We start from the raw sequence: 15,725 nt of genomic DNA on the forward strand, positions 1-15,725 counted from the left end.
AAGGTTGGACTACAAATTTCATTTTGAATTTACTTTGAACTGTTTTCGCGAATTCATCACTTCCGGAAAATTATGTGAAAAATGGAAATATGTAATAATGTAATTGTCAAGCAGTTGGAGAAGAAAAAAAAATCATTCAATAGATAACAGGTCTAGTCTGGTCTGGGATTCCACTAATTATTATCGATTGGTAACTTTAACAACCTATAATGATAAGTGGGATCCCATTTCTTGTGTACTATGAACGCACTTTTATACAATTAGCCGCGCACAATACATGCTACTCGAATCTTAATATTCGCAGTATTCGCACGCACACCTCTATTTTAAGGAAGCAGCAGCCGTAATAAAGCTCTTACGTGACGATTTCTGCCGTTTCACTTATACCCCATGCCGCGTTCAAGGAATTTCTGAAAACGATATCATTTGCAACAAGCTCATGAAAAGGATACATGAATGACATTATACAATTGAAATCTATACTAAATTAAAATAAGAAGTAACAATTTATTATTATGAAGCTAAATGTCTCCTCCATTAAATTACACTATAAATAAAGACAAATTAAAAAAAATGGATTACATCAACTTAACCAATGATTAACTAAAATGAAAAATATAATTTGAATAACAATTCAAAATCGGGTTCACAGAATTACAATAAAAAAATCATTAAAACTTCAGACATCATCATCTCTTGAAGATGATCAGATGATTAAATAAGGTGGAATTATGCACACATTAAAAAAAACCACAAATCAAATAGTTGGAATTGGAATATGCTATATTCAGAGAATCTATATCAGATTGCACATGAATATGATTACAATGTCTCACCTTAAAACTGTGTTTGAACATATTTGTTTGCTTTCTAAAAATTTTAGTATTTTCAAAAGCAAATTTATCCCTTGGTCTTGATGTGTGAACATTGATTTGATCTTGAGTAGTTTGTATTTGTTGATGTCAGGGAGTTATCGGAAGAGAAACATTTCCTGATAAATGGAAGGGAATCTTCGAATTCCACAATACCATAGCTGAAATAGGGGTACCTTGTTGCTTCAATTGTGAAATAACATTGTGATTCAATAAATAAGGCTTTCTAACCTTTTTTTTGTTCCTATCAAGTGAATATTGATTCAGATGAGTCTGATTTAAATTCACTTCAACACCATTACTACGTCGATAGGACTGTTGTGGTTTTGTATAATTGCAGTTACTTGCGCTGTAATTCTTATCACTTTTTTTCAAATCACTTTCCAGTATACAGAAGAAAGTGTATCTGATATGATTACTTTGAATACTACTCTCATTTTTACTTCATTTACTGACAATTGGGTAAAAATAAAGATTGAGTATACCAAGTATCTACTTGCACAAAGTAGTAGAAAATAATTAAAAAAAATTGAAACATCGACATTTTATTGTTAAATAATAGTATAATTACATTTCTTTCAACAAATATTCAAAATAATACCATATACTAAATAATGTGCGCTAAATTTCAAATAAAACATAGAAGTAACAAACAAATGGTTATTATAAATAAAACATTTAGATTTTGTAATAAAAACATTGAACAAATTCGTCATAAATAAATGTAAATATCTGATTGCACAATAAAAATCACAACTTGCCTGGAAAATTATTCAATAAATAAATTCTACTATAATAAGATCTCAGAATGTATCAATTAATGAATTTATGGTCCTACAACATATATGCAGTACATGGACTTGAAATTTTGAACAGCTGGTTAATTAGAACATTTAATGTATTGATTAAGTCATATTTGTTTATGTTCAAAAGAAAGTAACACATAAAATCACAACTAATTACTAATATTTCCAATTTTTACCGTGAAAATGATAAATCAAAATGGCAATAAAATATCCAAAATGAAAATTGCGTTTTATCAATGGAGTTTAGATTATGAATTTTGAAATGATTTAGTTGGAAATGATTCTTACATCTCATGGAATAATAAATGATTGATATCAAAAGCAGTTAACATAAAGTTTTCAATCTTAAAATCTCATCAAGTATTTTAACACTAAGTACAAAGCCAATAAAATACTGATTGTTAAAAATACAACATATAAAAATAAAGTTGGACATATTTGATAAAAAGCTGTCTTCAGTGAAAGATCATATGAGAACAAAATTAAATTATAAAAACATTTTAAAATAGAAATTTTATTTGTTAGATTTTTGTTGTTCAAGAAACCAATTTCTCCATTTAAAAATATATACAGTATAACTATAAGAATTGAATAAGAAAGATAATATTGTTTATTCATATGATCCAGTCAGAATTTGAGGAAAAAACCATGTGGAACAGTTAATTTCTGTATAAATCTACTTCTAATTCATACAAAGCTTACATATATAAATTACTTGCTTGACACTGTGGAATGTTTTATTTCTAATCAATGTTTTTTTTATTGCTCAAGTTGGAGAAAAATTATCCAATAACCAGAAACCACAATATCCAAAACAATAATTGAATAAATACTACATTATAAATAACAACAGTAATACTGAAACAACAAATTCATCTTTATGAATAACAATATGTTAATGAGTGAAAATTGTGAAATTTCAATACTACCGTTTTTTCAACAGATTCATCTAATATTTTTCACAAATAATCATTAGAAAATCCTAATTTTTGCTGATACAATTGACTACATTGTTCAACACAGTTGAATGGTCAAACAGGGGAATTCTTTTGTTGATAACTTTTGATATCTTCACTGTTACAATATAGAGGGTCCAAACTTGAGGAAACTGAATTGGAAAAATCACCAAAGGGATGATCATGAGAAGTAGGAGAATCCGCTATTGTTAGCCTTAGTGAGGGGTCATCAGGTCGAAATTTGATGTCATCATCTGTACTGTCTACTGATGATGACCTAGATTGTAGACATTGATTACCGTTGCCTATCCATCGTTTTCTTAAGGTTTCCAATCTCATGACCTAAAATATCGGTATTGTACTTCTGCAGAGATAAGATAGTCAGTAACATGCATTCCACATGAAACATTAAATAATATGAGCAAAATAAAACTGTCAGAATACAACAATTAAAGTATTGAATTTATAAAAACCAATACGACTTTCGAAAATCTCCTGAGAAAAACACCTTGAACAAATTTAGCATTAAGCTATTCAACAGCTTCATCTTTAGTAGATAGATTCACATTATTTGAGATTTGCCATAAATAAAAGAGGAAAAATGTTATTTGAGAAATAAAAACAAAAAAAAATAAAACTAAATTATTGTTGAATGAAAAAGGTAATGTTCATGTTTTCAAAGATTCTGTGATTTCTCCTATAAAATTTGTTACATAATTGTTCTTTCTAAAATATTTCTTCCCCAGTTCCTCAAATTTGAGCCAAAGGAATAATTTAGAAAACCATGTAAATTCTCATGACTTGAATGCAGGTTTTGTACATGGAATTCTTGCATATCTATGTCTAGGATTAAAATCCAATATTAAAAAATTATAATTTCCAGTTCATGTCATACAACATTCTTTTGTGAGTTTAGTAAATATAATGCTCGACTTTTGATGTCAGTTTTCCGTTCATATCTATCTTGCACATATTTAATGCTATGAAAAGTTTTTTGTAGGCTATGAAATCCAACATTGAATAGTGAACCGCAAAATGCCAGTTTCAAAATGACTGCAGTTTCCTCTAATAATAATAATTATCTGTGATCAATTATGATAAATGCGTCGTCAACTTTTGGTGATCAGGAAGAATGAAAGGATTCTGTTTGGATGGAGAAGAAGCCCTTCAATATAAATATGTCAGCTTGATTTGTAAACAAATACACAAACCAATAACTACATCTATACAGGGAGACAGGAGTTTTTGCTGAGGCTTTTATCTGTGCTCTTGTAACATATGTTGAAATGTATGATGCCCTGTTCACATCTCCTCGGATGAGTTCATATAAACATATATCAGTAACCATAGTTTTCAATATGTAGTACATCATAAATGTAGTAGTATTGTAGTAAATTAAAGTTTTCCTCGCCAAATGCTTTTTAGATCATTCTACATAACTTTGGTTTCTTATCTTTCTGTTGGTCAGTAAGTCCACATTTCCTTACTTTAACTTCTCACTATTCTTATTAGGTTTCAATGAAATTGGCATAGTGATCTGGTCAAAATCATAAAAAGAGGCAATCTTTCAGCTTTTCAGGATAAACGATGCGAGTTCTAATTCTGATTTTGATGAATTTCGATCTAGGTATTCGGATTGGGTAGTGAGTGGCTCCATATGAATTTCAGTTCTATTGGTTGCAAATGGGGTAATCCCAGAACCATAAATTTTGCTTTCTACTGGTCGAATTTTGATTTGAGGATAAGGATAGGGTTTACACTTGGCAGTTGTGAATGTCTGTCGAGTTTAGTTATTTGATGACTTCAACTCATTTTTGGTGATCATTCCAAGTTTTTCCTAAAAAATTTAACTCGCACTCTCTTAAAAACTATACACATACCCATATTAATATTAACTTTCTGCTTTGAAATCGCTGAAAGATTTAACCCCTCGATGTTTATATGCTTGAAGCAAAATCGTTGTTTAAACAATTAATTGTTAGCATTGTAATTATTTCTTTTAGTGGAAAATTTTTAAATGGCTCATTACTGAGCTGTAGCCAGCACTATTTTATAAGGTATGTTTTTCATTTTCTATAGTTATAAATAATATTTAAATTGAAAACATATGAGTTCAGTGAAGGTAAAATATTGGTGTTAGGGAAGCGGATTTCAAATAAGAGTAATTTTAAAAGAGTTAGTATCCTAGGTAGGAATGTATGGATTTCATTTGAAAAAAAAATCGAATAAACCGTCATTACAACAACTACATATTATATTCTACAATAAGAAATCGATTTCAAACATGCATTGGATGCAAACATTTCTGCAAAACACAAAGCAAATTAACTTACTCGACCCATCTCCAGGGTTCTGTATCCGGACTGGTTATTGGCGTAGGAAACTGTACAATATATTATTAGCAAATGGAAATCACACAGGTGTTACAATATTTCAGGACAAGTGAAACTTTTTCATATTTTACACAAATGCTGATGAAGCCAAAGCAAATGTGAGTTAATTTGTGTTATAAACAGATCTAACTGGTGCAGATTTTATCCTCTGAAGTTTCATAGTCTACTGGTTTAGGGACTTACCTCAGCTTGTAAATCGACTATTTTGTCTTGTAGCTCCCGAACATGTTCACTTTCATCAACTGAATGAATCCTAAGTTCACCTTCTGTGGCAATCTCCTGACTCTGTAAAAACAGAAAATAATCTTTGTACTAGATCTCGACTCTTTCTATCCATTTTGTTTATCAGATCTCAGAGATGCCATCATAATGTCTGAAAATGAAGTTTATCGGCGAAGACGTCCTTACCAATTCATCATAAGTAAAAATTCAATATGAAAAAAACTAAATCAATTGTAATTAGCAGTTAGCCATTGAAAAGCTGACTAACCAATGAAGCGTCTTTGAGGGAGGTTGAATACCTGCAAATCAATACAGAATGAGAGGAAGCGAATGGAATTCAGGCACTTAGTGGATATAATATGGGATAATTGATATACAGGTTGTTTCTTAACTACAGTACGAAAATTCAGAGAGTGATTCGTTGGGTTCTTTTAAAAAAAGTTCTTACAAACATATCTCTGGAGTTGCTTTAATTAGAATATTTATGATATTTTATAAATACCATTTTTTTTTAATTTCAAGCTTACCTCAAGTTACCTTAGAAATGCAGTATATATAGAGATATGTCTTCATAAGAACTTTTTTGAAATGATTTAATGAATCACCCTCTGAAGTTTCGTAATGTAGTTAGTTAAGGAACACCTCGTATAATGTCTCAGTAAACTCAAATAATTGCCAAAATAAAAATACTTATTAAGAAGGATATTGGTATATGCTGAAAGATAACATGTGAGAAACTTAGAATGTAGGATATTACATCCTGCACTTCTGTTACAATAGTAGGATGGGGTGGATGCGCAGGAATTAATATGCTGTAAAAAAAAAAAGCATAACATTGCATCAAGAACTGCATGCAAATGTACCAATTTGAGTAATGACCACCTATTAAAAATTAGAAAAGTAATTAATGCATTGATTTTTTTTTTATTAAATTTTTATCTCCCTTGTAGAACAAAATAGGGAGTATGTTGTATTGTGTATTATATTAATTGCTTGAAATTTTATGAATAATCCGTTGGTGAAGTTTGTCTACTGAAAGTTTAAACTCTTTATGTTAATTTCTTCTATTTTTCATTAGATATTGAAAGGAAATGCTTTGGATTGTTGTGCGAATATATAATTATGACTTGTTTATTACAAGTGCTGTAAAGTATAGTATAATAATAATAATAATAATATCCTTTATTTGATCAAATATCAACAGATGTAGATCACGTCAATACATATCAATACATATGAACACTATAATGAAACAAAATCCCTTTCACTTAAAAAATCCTTAACACTATTGTATATTGTATAGTAGAAGTAGTGACATTATTATGGACCATTATTGAAAATTTTTTTCTTTCCAACCAGGACAGAACTTTTTGAATTCACATAATATATAATAATATAAACAAAAGCTAGGTTATATCTGCAACCCCTAAGATTCATATACTTTTCTGTGCGTTTGCTTACCTTCAGTTCCAATTCGCTTATTTGCTGCCTCATTTCTGCAACAACCTGCGTCTTCTCCGCGTCACTTATTCTTGCATTCATGAGTTCATCCTTCATTTTGCTTTCAAGATCTGAATATCTTCTTTGTTCCTCGAGCAGTCTAGCTGCCGCTTCTCTGTCTCTTAATTCGGCAGCCTCCAGCTGCTCTCTCTGTTTTTTAATTTGGTCATCCTGCCTTCTAAGTTGATTTGTGCTCACTTGCACCTGAGTCTCTAACTCCATCACCTTAAATGACGATTAATAAGAGTCCTGGAATATCAGGATATTTTAAAGATATATATTACCTTGAGTCGCAATTCTTTCAGTTCAGTCAGCGTTTCCATCTCTCTAATTCTAGTGGTCATAAGTTCATCTTCCAGTTTTTGTGTTTCATTGTGCCTATTTTCCCAGAACAATAGCTTCTTGGGTGTGCTATGGCTTTCGCCAGATTGATTCTGTTCTTTTTGGTGGTCCTAGAAAAATTATGAACATTGAATCATTTATTAATTTTTTTTATTTGTATATTTCATAATTTCAGGTTGAAGAAGTACTCAAAGTATTTCCATTAATTTTAGGGAAAATAAACTACAAATTTTACATATTAATTTTAAGTTTTCTTTCTATTTAAAATCCAAATAAAATTTTCAAGAATTCAAAAAATATGTGTTAACCATAAATTATTTGACAAAAAGGATCATATTTGGTAATACTCAAAAAATTTAAGTGAATGTAAATATAACAATAAAATATATCAGTCTTATTCTTACTTGTAAATGCCTTTGCCATTGTGCGCTCAGCTCGCTCACTCTTTGTCTGAGATCCTTCAATGATAAGTTTGCTTCAGCTTCTCTAAGTTTTACCGCTATCAATTCTTCTTGGAGATGAGCCACACTATTATCTGGGGCAGTTTCTCTGAGAGTCTTCTTGTCTTCCTCTAATTCGTGTATTTTACTCCTGAGTTCCCTGATTAGGGCGTCATTCTCAGCTTCTCTCAATCTAACCTTGACTAGTTCCTCCTGCAAACATTCAATCATTTCTTCCCTTTGTTGTAGTTGTTCCTGCTTCAGAGATATCTCCTCAATCGAAGATTGACGAGATGTGTGCTGGAAGATAAGTTGGATTGGAATAAGATAGATTTGAAATCTTGTAGGAACTGAAGAAATTGCTATATAATACATAATTACAATTTTGCGGTGTTGTTCCCTCTATTTGAATTTAATCTTCAATTAATTGTCTGATTATCTTTGAAACCTTCATGAAAATAATTTTCATGAAACAGTTGCAAAAACTTGTATTACAGAAATCAATACACAGCCTGAATACATTTCAATTATATGCCATGTGTTTTCTATTTAATACATACAAATGACATTCTATTTGACATGACGTGTTAGTAATTCTGCCATTTCTCTCATTATAGATGTTCAAATAATTTTTAACAATAATAATTTGATCAATTGAATTGAATACTAGCTACATTATGGTGTACTCAAATTCCTTTTCATTTCTGTATCAATATAGCTTTAAGGTGTTTTTCTTACCGTTTCTTCCATCTTGAGAGACAAAGAACGAATTTTCTCGTTCGCTAAGCATAACTGATGTGTAGTTTCTAAATGTGTGTGCCTCAAAGCATCCAATTCTCTTTGTACACAAAAAGTGGTTTCTTCTTCTTCAGCTCTACTGACCTGTCCTTTCACTAGCCGATCAGCAAGAGCCTTGCTTTCTTCCTCCAACATTTCACAACGATGCCTCAACTGTTTATTTTCTGTTCGAAGTTTCTATAAGAGAAATATTCAATAATTCATACAATGTGGAATTTCGTTAATTTACCTTCAGTTCTGTCATCTCTTCCTGTTCTTTAGTTTTGATAACTATGTATTCTTTTTCCAATTTCTTCATTTTCTTTGCATTATATTTCATTGTGTATGCAGAGGTCATTAGACTGTCTGGATCAGATTGTGCCCTCTGAGGTAATTCCTTTTGGAAAAACTAAAAACAAAAATTTTACTATATATGTCTACCCTACATGCGCCTTGCTTTCTAATGAGTTAACCTGGTGTAAGAACTACCACTTATCTAGGCATATTGTTTAGAATGTGGAAAATTTAGGGGTCGACAAATTCAAGCTTGGGGGACGAATATAATATTCAGCAGGTTCATATTAGGTAACTATGATTAAAAACTGCAAAATGTTACCATAAAAGACATTTTACTTTTGTTAAGTTTGTGTCAACATCAGAAGGACTGGTTGTGAAGCCGTTGTTATTCCATGAAATGAATTCACGATGTTAGAACCTGATGAAAATTTTAAATTTGTAATATTATACCAGGTATAATTGTACCTAGTATAATGTCATACCAGGGTCATTTAACAATCTTTGTTGTGCTAAGAACACTCAAATCAAAAACGTCAGATGAAGTGTGTGGTAATATCATTTATATTTTTACTTTATTAGGCCTTTTTTATAACTCACAGTTGGATAGTTGGTCAAAAAAAAATTGACAGCTTAGTAAAAACATGGCTGAACATGGCTTATCTAGTTGAAGACTACCCATAGAGGTAGTGGAAGATTTAGAAACAGAAGAAGATCTCTAATGCGCAATTAATCAAATCAGTAACAAGATGACCAAATCGAAATTTCTGATGAAAACGAAACAAATCAAATTTAACCTCACTGTCTTGGACACATCTACTGTGGAAATGAAGCGACAAAGAACTGAAGCTTCTCTCCAAAAACAAATAATAACGCCATTTTCAAATGATCAATGACAGTACATGTACTACTAAAAACAAACAGTTCACTAAAAAGCGTCCGAATTTCATATAAAAATTCAATCTCGAATACGGAGCCTACTGCGAAGAATCTTGAAAAATTGTTCGTGCAAAAATTTTGTATTTTTTGCCGTAGAATACGAATCTGCAATAAAAAAGATAGGTTCCCATTTGAAATTCCGAAATTGACCCCAATACCCCCACAAGGGGGAATTAAATGGAGAAGGTTCTGACATAAATGGACTTCCCCCTGAAAACCATCAACATTTTATTCCAAACATTTTTCTGTAAGATGTTTCCTCTTGGAGATAATCGACTGGTATACATATATCATCGTGCAAAAGTTCATTTAGATAAAGCGTAGTCGAATCCTAGAAAATTCAAGCCGAATATAAAAAAAAGGAAAGCAGACTTGCATTTAGGATATTCTGAGCAATCGTTTATCTTGCGTCATTTGGGCCCTTGGAAACTAAAGGTACCTCAATACAGTTATATGGTCTTCAGGGTGCATAAATGACGATCGCTCAAAAGATCCTGACAACATCACTACCATCAGTGCTTTATTTTTTTTCTTCGAAATTTGCTTGAATTTCTATGGTTTTGACGACACCATGCTATCAATTCGAAATTTACCACGAAGCTGAGATCTTAATTAAAAAAAGGCTTACCTTTAGCATTCCCTCCATATCCAATGACATCAAATCATCTTTACCCAAGGTTAACATGGCCAGTGCGACCTTGAAAATAATCTCCATCCCTTCCGACAAAAATACATCCATTATCCTACAGGCTAACGGCAGTGTTAGGGTGGTCGTGAACAGGGTGAGGAACCAACCGGAAGCGTACATCGATGTATGGAAATTCTGCGATTGGAAATGTTGGTTGAGATCGGGTAGTTGTTCGCTAACCAGATTCTCCAGTTGGAACATGCAAACACCAAGCTCTGCCATGCTCGGTTTGAACATGTCTCGCATCTTGTAGTCCTGCATTATTTTAACCAAGACAGCGAACGCTTCTTCCTCTGGCATCTGTAATGATTCGAGAAAGGTTAACTTTTACGGTATCTCATGCCCGATATTTGGAATTAACATTTTTGTGCTCGGAGTGTTTCTGTTTTTTTGTGGGGTATTCAGATTAAGATTGAGAAGTTATAGTGTAAAGTTGATATTCATGAAAAAGTAATAATTATTATAGAAAAACGATTATTGTTTTTACGAAGAAAAAGAGGAAATGAAATTCCTTTTCTACCAAAAAACCAACTATTGTTAAAAGTGCGATTCATATTTATAATTTTCCAATTTTGACATTGATACGAAAGAGATTATGTTATTGGAATGACCGTTTTCAACGTTTTTTTAATGGGGAAGTATGTCATGTGGCACCTAAATTTGAAGGTCTTTCAATTGCCTATTCAATGATACAAATTATTGTAGGAACTATTTATATACGAACATTTTCAACAAAAATTGGATTTTTGAAAGTACAAAGTGAATGTTTATATTTTATTCAATAGCTATCTCAGTTAATATGGGTCCTACAAAAACGTTTAAGTGGGTAAATATGATGTATTTTTTATGAGTGTTGAGGATTCAGTACTAGGAAATGCAAAAAAGCAATATAAACATAAAAAAAATTATGTGAACTGGATGTTCCATTTGAAAATTTCAAATGGAATTATTTTCCTAATCGGTAGAACTTTTTCTCCTGATTTTAAATATATAACGAGCGTTCATTCAAATTCGTGGTCAAGAGTGCTGTGGAGAAATAAGGGGTTGATTTTCTGTGATTACAAGTAGCGCTTAGCTTGTTTAGTATATCCAAAGTCACTTGAACTAGTCCATAAAAACACTTGGCCAGATGTCCCTTTGAAGTAGATACTGCGATCCGCTAAATACCGCGGTTTATTTGAAATTATTGTTAGGCAATAAATTCACTGGCCTCAAAAGAACTTGAACAATACTTGTATAATCGAAATATTCTGGCTTCCTCCAAGTGATTCTGGATATACTATACCATATCACTAACATTTGTTTACATACTTCGAATCTGAGAAGAATATGGTACAAGCTAAGCGCTATTTGTAATCAGAGAAAATCAACCATGGGCGCCCGCAGGGGGGGGCCAGGGGGGGGCCATGGCCCCCCCTGAGATTTTGGATACCTCATTTTTCAGCACAACACCCTCAATATTACTTTCTCAATCCAAAGGGCAAGGAAAGAAGTAAAGTATAATATTGATGATTAAAAAGTAAAATAACTTATTTCCGCTTTATAATAAAGCGGAAATAAGTTATTTTACTTTTTAATCATCAAGATGAATTTCCGACAAGTAAAGACTGAGACAATCAAACATAAAGTATAATAATAGATTCACAACTATTTTCCGGTTTTCAATGGAATTACATAGATACTATACATATAATCCATAATCGGCAGAGGTATTTTCTGAATTGAAAACATCTTTGAGCACTTCTTGGGTGAAGAAAAATCATGGAACCGAAAGCACTCCATGCGTGTCAATTTGTTTATAAATTCATCTTATACATTGCGTCCGTAACCGTTAAGTATGGAACAAAATTCATTCTTAGCTAAACAAACCATTTTAAGAAATAATCCTGAAACACGTCGATTTTTATTTTAATTTATCGTATTTTAAAATAATAATCTAATATACAGGGTGAATTACTTTCGAGTAATGACGTCAGCGTCATTTTTTTTTTAATGGAATACCCCCATTTTGTCTCAATTTTCCGATTACTCTGGCTGAGCAGATTCCAACAATTTATCACATGTTGATTCCAATTGGTACAGGGTGGACAAAAATACAATAGTTTTGTGTGTGCTCATAAAGTGACGCGTAACATTCTTTATGAGTTAAATTAACAATATTATCAAAAATACGGCAATTGGTTTGAATATAACACCCTGTAGTTTGTTACATTTTTAGATTTATAAAAATGTATAAAAATAAGAAATAATTTCTTTCATATTCTGTCTGCTAGACCACAAGTACCAAACATGTTTGGAAACAGCTCATTTCTATTAATCTAAAAATGTAACAAACTACAGGGTGTTACATGCAAACCAATTGCCGCTAGACAATAAGTATTTTTGATAATATTGTTAGTTTAACTAATAAAGAATAGTATGCGTTATTTTATGAGCACACACGAAACTATTGTATTTTTGTCCACCCTGTACCTTTTTTAGTGATCTTTTGAAATTCAGAGTAGACGCTGGTGATAAATATAAATACAGAAATAGAAAGAAACGGAATACTGATGTCGCCTACGACAATCATGGACGCCTCATCGTTTTTCAATAATTTTCATTTTGCCCCCCCTGAGAAAAATTTCTGCGGGCGCCCATGAAATCAACTCTTAATTTCTCCACAGCACTCTCGAACACGAATTTCTTAATGAACGCTCATTATATATACTTTATTGAGGTTATCTTTGCCAGTTTTCGAAAAATATAGATTTTTTCGCCTAAATCTAAGGTAGCTGTAGAACTCCACATGACAATGCTTTGACGATACTTCAAGTATGGGCAGTCGCACCATTCTGCTTGAAGCAGTAGACGTCAGGAATACCTAATGGCGGTCTCACGTTTTCTCGCAAATGGTCAAATCACAGTTGACCATTTATCCGGCCTCGAAGGAAAAATGGACTACTAAGCCCCTAAAGCCCGCAATACACTGAGGCTGGACTAGCCCGGATAGACAAAATCCATCATCAACAATCAAGCGTGTACAAGCTTCTCAACCAGCATGGTAGGTAGGTTCATATTGCTTTCAAACAATGCATTTCATATTTCGGCTTGTTCAGCCTCAGTTTAATGCGGAATTTAGGGTGGTAATAACCCGTGTATTATGGTATGGGCTGGTATCTTTGAGAATGGTGGCTTAGTTGTCCGGATAAATGGTCAACAGTACCTTGCATGATTTTCTCATGAAACGTCTATTGGAACTTACAATTCGATTATCTCCTCCTGAAAGCGATCAAAACATGTATCTAAGACCCTCAAGCACTACTAATTCTTTCTCTATAATCCGAAAAAAGGTTATCTCATTATTAAGGGAATGGTATCTAATTATTATCTTATCTAGAATATAGAGAAAAACCACTTTCTTGTCGAACATTAAAATTTTCGTATGGATTATTTTTTAAGATGAATCCCTTATTTCAGGATAAAAGGAATATTATGCAAAAAGTTTGAGCTCTATGGCTCTCCCATCAGTTATAAGCCTAGAAAATACGAGACTTCATTGTGAACCGCCCTGTATATGTCTATATACATATATCCAAATCGACTAAACTTACCTGCATAAGTAGTAGGCCGACAATGAAACCAGATCCTTGACAGTAGCCAACTTCGCGATCATGTAAAGAATACGCCTTGATCACATTGAAAAGAGATTCTTGTCCTAAACCATCTTTTTCCTTGAAGAAATCATGTTCTGGATATGTACGGGCTATGTCCCTCCTTATCACTTTTTCACATGGGGATTTGGTCTGCAAATTCGTTGGTTCAACCAAATAAATTGAGATTCAATAGAAGAATAAAAAAAGGAATGTTCCTATATCATAAGCATATTAATGATTTTATTCGATTTGAGGAATTTACGAGTACAATAATAATGATTACAGAATGAGCAAATCTACTTGAGTTATAACAAAGGAAAGTTCCTAACTATGTTAATGGGTTTCACTTTTGAAGTTCCTAAACTGTTCTAGTTCACAAATTGAAAACGGCATCTAGAAACTTTACGTGCCATGTTCAAATGGGCTTATACAGTAAGCACTTTAATGATGGAACATACTTCTTTCCTTCATATTCTTTGAATTTCGAGAAAAATCAATTTTTGTGGACAAATATCTTCTGTGAATTGGCTAGATTGTATAAGTGTGAACATATATTAAATAAATATATACCCATATACTACTGTGGTCTTCAAGAGTGAAATTGATGCATGAATGAACGCAGCATGATCCCGAAAAAATGAAAAGCAAGTGTTTTTCTCTTCAGAATTCATTCATATCTTAGTGTTGACATAAATGAAATACTGATTTCTCAATAATGAATATTAATGGAATTACATAATGTATACATGCATAATACAATACGAGTAGAACAATCTCAAAAAAAAAGTATATGTATCAGCTTAATAAAATCGTTATGTACACATATTCTGGACGAACTCGTTGACACTTAAGAAGTTGAATGTGAGTTTCATCCAATGTTAATTTTATAATGAGATATTAATGAATGCTGAAATAATTTCCAAACGTAAATAGAATGAATAGAGGACGAGAAGACTTTTCGAAAGACATATACAGTTGGGAAATTAAAAAGATTCAGTTTTTTTCCGAAATTGAAAGGATAAAAAAAAATGTTCCAATATTTGTGTTCTTCTATTTTATCAGAAGAGTTATCGTTAATTTTCTTTGACACTCTGGCTCAATTGACATTATTATTTGATATGTTAATAGAAATTACATCTTCAAATTAAATTTTTGGTAATATCATAGACCAAAAATTTGTTTGGCGACCCTGATAATAGGTGATAAGGTATTTTGATGATTCTTGTTGAGATTATCAAAATTATAAATAATTATTCTCACCTTAATATATTCAGCGTATAATTTCTTTTCCGGAGCTTCCGTAGCAGAACATAAAAGTTGCCATACAATGGCCCTGAAATGTACAGGTATCCCCCTCCTGACAAGTTCTCTTACTTGACCATTGTGTTTTTTCCAGTTATTTTCCCAGTCGTTCACAATTCTTCCCCACATGGTCCAGAGATCTTCTTCTCCACCTCCATCTTCTGACCTATCTTGAGTTGAACTTGTGCCTGAAAATTGCAATAAGAAAAAATATTTAATAAATTTCACTGACAACCAGGTGAAGGAATATTACTCGACAATAATGTTGACAGTTGGAAAGAGAAATCTGTCAAAATTGTATATAATACACACAAACAGAAGTAAATCAATCCATTATTCGAGAACCGCTAGAGATAGAAAGAAAGTTAGTACAAAATCATTCTGATTTTGGAATTATTGAAAATACTTTCAATGAAGATCTAAAAATTATGGAAATTTATTTTCTTGGGTGGTGCTTATGCCCTAATAATAATAATAGTGTTTATTCAAAATAAACAATAAAAATTACAGAGGTACTTATTTCGCAAAATATTCACCAATACGTAATTAAAAATAAACA

General features: G+C 31.9%; 1 protein-coding gene across 8 annotated transcripts in view; it reads right to left on the reverse strand.

The window, feature by feature from the left end:
* Positions 1 to 1,401: 1,401 nt before the first annotated feature.
* Positions 1,402 to 15,725, reverse strand: part of LOC123673643 (ecotropic viral integration site 5 ortholog) — a 110,276-nt gene continuing 95,952 nt past the window's right edge. For 6 of the 8 annotated variants that reach the window (XM_045608228.1, XM_045608233.1, XM_045608227.1 and 3 more), the window contains 10 exons: positions 15,125 to 15,354; positions 13,823 to 14,014; positions 10,170 to 10,529; positions 8,559 to 8,717; positions 8,270 to 8,506; positions 7,496 to 7,831; positions 7,034 to 7,201; positions 6,711 to 6,974; positions 5,211 to 5,312; positions 1,402 to 2,976 (listed from right to left, as the gene is read on the reverse strand). In XM_045608228.1, coding sequence (XP_045464184.1) covers positions 2,710 to 2,976; positions 5,211 to 5,312; positions 6,711 to 6,974; positions 7,034 to 7,201; positions 7,496 to 7,831; positions 8,270 to 8,506; positions 8,559 to 8,717; positions 10,170 to 10,529; positions 13,823 to 14,014; positions 15,125 to 15,354 — 2,315 coding nt within the window. In that variant the 3' untranslated portion in view covers positions 1,402 to 2,709. Of the gene's footprint in view, positions 2,999 to 4,967; positions 5,018 to 5,210; positions 5,313 to 6,710; positions 6,975 to 7,033; positions 7,202 to 7,495; positions 7,832 to 8,269; positions 8,507 to 8,558; positions 8,718 to 10,169; positions 10,530 to 13,822; positions 14,015 to 15,124; positions 15,355 to 15,725 lie in introns of all 8 variants that reach the window. The other 2 variants (XM_045608231.1, XM_045608230.1) reach the window with 2 other exon arrangements.

Source organism: Harmonia axyridis, chromosome 2, assembly GCF_914767665.1.
Source record: "Harmonia axyridis chromosome 2, icHarAxyr1.1, whole genome shotgun sequence".
NCBI lineage: Eukaryota > Metazoa > Arthropoda > Insecta > Coleoptera > Coccinellidae > Harmonia > Harmonia axyridis.